General features: G+C 33.7%; 1 protein-coding gene across 2 annotated transcripts in view; it reads left to right on the forward strand.

The window, feature by feature from the left end:
* Positions 1-6,136, forward strand: part of UBXN7 (UBX domain protein 7) — a 32,446-nt gene extending 26,310 nt beyond the window's left edge. For both annotated transcript variants that reach the window (XM_032225297.1, XM_032225298.1), the window contains 2 exons: positions 277-356; positions 1,676-6,136. In XM_032225297.1, the coding sequence (XP_032081188.1) occupies positions 277-356; positions 1,676-1,837 (242 nt within the window). In that variant the 3' untranslated portion in view covers positions 1,838-6,136. The remainder of the gene's footprint in view (positions 1-276; positions 357-1,675) is intronic.
* The last annotated feature ends 201 nt before the right edge of the window (positions 6,137-6,337 follow it).

The following is a 6,337-nucleotide window of genomic DNA, read 5'->3' on the forward strand; positions in this document are numbered from 1 at the left end:
CCAGGCCATGGCCCAGGGATTGGGAACCTCTGTTTTAATAAGACAAAAAGTATTTTCCAGTTTATTATTTAGGATTGTTTTTCATTATACAATAATCTTTCCAGGTTTCAGGACTGATCACTAATCACCCCCCTAACATTTTGGAAATAATTTTTTAACTTTAAACCTTTCGTGTTAAACCTACTAAATCTTATTATGTGGTGGTGGTTTCATTATCAAAATAATAAATGCAAAAACTAAATGCAGTTGTATTTGGCATTTAATTTTTTATACCAGGACCAAAAGCACAACTAATGCTAAGATATCCAGATGGGAAGAGGGAACAGATTTCATTACCCGAACAAGCTAAGCTTCTGGTATGTAGAAATAATTAAAACTTCAAGCTAAATCTAATTCTTGTTTTAGTACTTACCATTTCTTACCTTTGTGTATATGTATGCTTTAGTTTATTAAGCTCTAATTTTAATGAATCTAACTATATATGGGAACTATGATTGTATTTCAAGATTTGCTGTGTTTGGATGTTACCTTGTATTCTTGTTTATTCTATATAATATTAAAAATGAAAATAAAATTCAAATTTTTAAAAATGCAAAAAAAAAAAAGACTATAAATAGTGCCCTACTAGATCAGATTCTGGCCCATCTAATCTAGCAGTCTGTTCTCACAGTGGAAAACCAACTTGCACAACGAAGCGCAGCCATTGGAGGCAGTTACACTGTCCTTAAGACTTCCATGAATTGGCCCAACCCCTACCAAGCTGATAGCCAGTATCATATCTTGCAAAAATAAAGTTACCTCCATGCATGGACTATTTTGCATTTCTATTCAACAGCAAAATACCAAAGTGATGTTTACTTTTTTTAAAACAACAATGAAAACAGGTATATTAAGCTTCCCATTTTGGGTTGTAAGTGTCTCACAGAATCCCTATGTTAACCCAAAACTTCAACCATGTCCTTCCACTTGTATTTCTTCTGCCATCTGTTGTTGTCCCCCCCTTCCCCCCCGCCAGCCGCCACCAGTAGCCCACCTCAAAATTAGAAAGTAAAACTGCAGAGCTTGCTGCAGAAAGATTGCTCAATCACATTCCTGGATAAGAAGTATTACAGGAATCTATGAAGGAAAGATGAACAATATATATGTACATAAAACATGCTTTTCTTATATGAACTTCTATGGGCAGTTGATGAAACTTCTTTATATTTGTTGCTTTTATAATCAGTCAAGGGATAGAAAGTTTTTTTTTAATGTGTAATTTAGTTTGTATCTCTCAGACTGCTTTATCCAGGGCCTTTTACATGTTGTACATAGATTCCCAAACTATAAATTCTATTTACTAAAAATAGTTATAGAATAGAACTGTAGGGATTCAATTACTGATGTGCTGATTCACCAAAGTCTTCTCAAAACCAGCCTAAATATATCATTTGGTATTTCAAACAAAGAATCAACAAACAATTGTATACGAACAACATTATAAACAATAGTTTTTCTATTACTTAATTGAACGCTCTTCAGATCTTTCCCAATTTCTTTAACTTCGTATGTCTGTAGTATACAAATAGTTTATGCTGATATATCCTCCAGTAACAAATACTATATTGTTTTAATACCACATTATGTGTTGTCTTGTGTTCTATGATCAAAATAGTTCTTCCCCCTTTCTATGCAGGCTCTTATCAGACATGTACAGTCAAAAGGCTACCCTAATGAACGTTTTGAACTCCTCACCAACTTTCCCCGGAGGAAACTTTCCCATTTGGACTATAACATCACATTGCAGGAAGCTGGTCTTTGTCCACAAGAAACTGTATTTGTTCAGGAAAGGAATTAATTTCCCCCCTTGTCATCTCTACCTACCGTACTAACTCAGTACATATGCAGAATTGAAAGCAGGCAGCCATTTCTCTCCCATTCTTTATGCTATTCTTAACAAGTGAATGAAGTGAATTTGGCAGAAAAAGTTCATTGATGCTGGAAGAAGGCTTATGTGTTCAGTAGGTTGTTGCTGTTTCAAAATAAAGTTGCCTGTACATCCAGCATGCTGCAGAAGAGAACACCGAGAGCAAGAATAATTTTCTTCCCCTAAGAAAAAAATACTTTTCTTTAATACATTCATTTTTCAAAGATCATATAACCAGGCATTAAGGAATTCTTCAGACAGCCATGTCAATATGTGCGATCTATCTACATGAAAGAGATTTGTTGTTTCCAATTGACATGTGCATTGTTTTCAGCATGTGTTCTTTTTCCTTGGGATCCACATGTTCTGAAATCAGAATGCTTCCTACCGTATACTGCTGCTGGTTGCATGTAATAAATTGTCACACATTTATAGTGCACAGGCTTTTTAGGCAAGAAGCACAGGCTTTAACTGACTGTGTGAAGAGATTCTGTGTTTTGGTTACAAGTCAAGAAAAACAAAACAAATGACGTGCTAGATTCATTGCCCAAGCAACCTTTCCTAAATCAGTGACCTTGCAAAAGGGGCTGTAGAATGTGGAACATGAAAGTGTCTATTTTAAATTGATTTGTATGTACTGCTTTTGTTAGAGAGGAATGTGGTAATAAAAAATAATAATAGATGTACTTAGTAGTATAAAGTTGCCTTGTGTAACCCAGAACTGCAGGCTGCTTCCTTTTCACAATTAAAATTATAAAGGGAATTTATTTCTCTTTTTCCCCAAAAAAATGTTACCTGAAGTGAAACATTCATAGAGGTTGAATGTAAAACTTATAAAACCTCTTCTTAATGTTGTTTTCGTTCACTATTATGCCATTTGGATGTTTCTCCCATTGACATTTAGTGAACGTGTGCAGATTCTGGGCCCCAAGCAAGCATCTGTTTTTCAGAAATTTTGAAATATTTTTGAGTAACAATCGAATTTAATTAAGTTAATAAAATTTAATTAAAGTACAAACCAGTAAACATGGTTTCCCAACAATAAATATGATTTGAAAAAAATAAGAAATAGTTACTTGCCATCATTTGTTCTAAATGTCCCAAAAATTATAGATATGCTCCAGATTTTATACAATGGCAACTGATCCAATGGATGATTTGGATCTGGTAATATTTGGCATTTAACTGTAGTAGCACGGGTTGTATTGACATTACATTTGATTAATCCATGTATGTGAACTTAAGAATTAAAGATACTTATATTACATTGTCACCAAAGCAGTAGGCGTGGGATTAAGTGGACTCCAGAGGATGGTAGAGGACAGGAAGGCCTGGAGGAATGTTGCCCATGGGATCGCGATGGGTCAGACACAACTTCACAACTAACAACAACATACTGCACTGTAGAATGAAAACATTTCCTTACTTACTTTTTTCCTGTGCAGGTACTAATAACAAATATAAGACAAATGTAGCATGAATTAATCAGTGTTTTATACATAGGTCACAATTGCTTTTATGTTCAAAACCGTGCAACTATTACATTCCTAAATTAATGGAGACCTAGCAATATGCTCAGTAATGGATCTAGCTTTAAATATGAAATGTTTTTGAAAATTGATGCCTACAAAAATTTAAGTCATAGGTAAAAAGAACAGTGAAGGTTGATGCTGTAGGTAGTATTCTGTTAAAATTTATCTAAACGTTTGTATCAAATGCTATTATTGCTCTACCTTTTTTTAAAAACAATCTTTCATCCTTTATTTTGCCTTCAATTTTGTTGTGACCTTTCCTGACTTACCTTTCAGAAATATTTTAAAGTTCTTGGTCTGCTCCAAAAAGCTACTCCTATCTGTGTATGAGCTGTGTGATGTTTCAGCCAAATAACTTGTTTACACATACAATTTATCATACGGAAAACTGGAAATGTTTGTAAAAGTTCCATATGCTTGGATAGGCCCGGGTATCAGTAGTTATCCTGCAAATGTTCAGAACAAGAGCTGCATTTTCTGCCATATTTAAAGAAAAACTTTAAAAGTCTACAGTACAATCCTTACTTTAATCAGATTGCTAAACTCATTAGCAATTTATAAACTATTGGAAGAATGGCAGTGGTAATGTCTATAAATCATTAAGCTGTATTTTTTAAATCTCTCAATTCAAATATAATTGTTTTCCTTGTTCAGTAGTTTATACCAATTTAGCCTGATCCCCATCCCACCCCATATCCATGTAGGTATTATATCAGGGACTCGTATTCAAACTTTTGTTCCCTGCTGCTGAGCATAAGGATATAACAGTATTTATGCCAGTTGAGCTTTTCTGGAGAAGAATTTCCACAGTTACTACAAAAAAGAGACACCTTGTGATTTACCTTCTCCTGCACCTAATCATAAACATATGAATCACGTTGTTTTAGTCTTATTTTATTATAGCAGCATAAGTAGATCAGGTCTTTTCTCAGAATTCTTGCACTTAATGCTGGCATTGCCTTAATGGAAAGTACTTTCATTCATATTTGGAGCAGCTCTCAAAATTCCCTGAAATTGTACCAGCAAGTTTTGGTAGCACATTGATGATCATTAGAAGTCAGATTTCATACTTGCTGTTGCCCATGAGACAAACAGAATGTTGCATAAGCTTAATACCAGGAAAGGATGTAGCCTAGAAATTGCAACCTGCCCACTTGTGTGATTTGCTGTTTTTGCCTTGCTTTGCCAATTGTAGACTTTAGCCAGCCATAACTTCCCCTGAATATGGACCCTGACTTCTGCCCGAATATCCTATAATATAACCCACAAGTTTTCTGCCCTAGTAACTGCTGAGTAGATTATACTAGAGATTAGGTGAGGAGCAAACCTATTTGTGCATGTCTAACAGTTCCCTTAACAAAATCTGTAAAAAGTGGAAATGGCATGTTTGGAGTGGAGTTGATTCAAGCACAGAAACCAGGATAACTGCAAAAAATTTCATTTAGTCAACATTTAGTTAATTTTTTATTTAATTAACTTTATCTTAAAAGTTATCTTGAAGATATCTTACATATCTTCCATTTATTGGTTTTTATTTTTATCCTTAAAATAGTCTGGAAGTTAAATCATGGCAACTGGGCTTCTTTTTGGTTTGAAACCTTTCGCTGCTTATCTAAGTAGCTTCTTCAGTCTGAAGAAAAATAATTTAGCAGAATATCCTTAAAACAGTTTAGCAGAGTAGCTGAAGGCCTTATGAATGGTGGTTCTTAAATACTCTGAGAAGGAAAGAACTGTAGAAAGTGTCTTCCAAGTGGGAAAGCAGCACATAAATCTTAGGAACAAAATTATTATAATTGGATAATTTAAAAATTATTGTTACTAGCATTTTTACAGGTTTTTGTTTTAAAGATTACTGTTCAAGGAATATGGATATGTATTATGTAAAAGATGTTGTGAATCCATGCCTGATTCTAGATTGTCCCCTTTTGTCTCTAGACCTAAACATCATTCCATCTTAGGTAAAATAATTTCTTTACTGTTTTTCTTAAAAAAAAAACAATTTTAGCAAACACAAATAGAACCCACTGGGGGTTCTAGAGCTTCAATCCTATTTGTTTCCCTATTAAAGCAGATTAGTGGTTACAGAGAACTTTGAAAGCATCTTGTCCACACACAGAACTAAATGAAAACGCATTCCTAGCAGTTGGAGTTTAGGGTGTAATTAAACAACAATGATGTTTGATATAATTGACAAGCCTGTCATCTGCAAAATCATTTGAGATAAGCTCTTCATTATCATTGTTTCACTTTTAAATATGTGACATTGCTGCAGGTGTAATATTAGAAGATAAATTCAAAAGGCATTCCAAAGTCTTAAAATGAAAATATATCTTTGGAGAAATTGAGATTTTAATAATATCAATATTTAACTTTGGATGGTGTAATTTGGATTCTGATAAAATTATGGTTCCTTCAAAACATTAACTTTTTACAGTTGAATTGCTAGCTTTATATTGTTATAGCTTGAGCTATGTAAAACTGTTGTCTACCCTTTTACCAGTGATAGAAGCCATTTCTTTTAATTATGATATAATTTTAAAATGAGTGGGGGAAGAGATTTCACTTGCTGTGATGAGAATGATCAAACTCAAGGCAACCTCTGATCTATATGTACAACTGCTGCATTTTTATAAATATGTGTAAATGTCCTTCCTAATGTAATATTTTGATCCTGAAAATAAATCAGACATTTTCACTAGTTCTTAGTCTGTTTGGTGTGTGTGGAATGGGGGAGAGGGAAGGAAGGAAGGAAAACTTTTTGGAGTGGAGAGGTTTGTTGAAAATAAAATCAAGCTATTACACAAAATCTTCTACACATTAGATTAAGAAATAGTTGTGATTTCAGCACAAAGTATTTCTTAATCAGATGCTAGTGAGTATATAAATATATAATTAGTAA

Source organism: Thamnophis elegans, chromosome 10 (assembly GCF_009769535.1).
Source record: "Thamnophis elegans isolate rThaEle1 chromosome 10, rThaEle1.pri, whole genome shotgun sequence".
Lineage (NCBI taxonomy): Eukaryota > Metazoa > Chordata > Lepidosauria > Squamata > Colubridae > Thamnophis > Thamnophis elegans.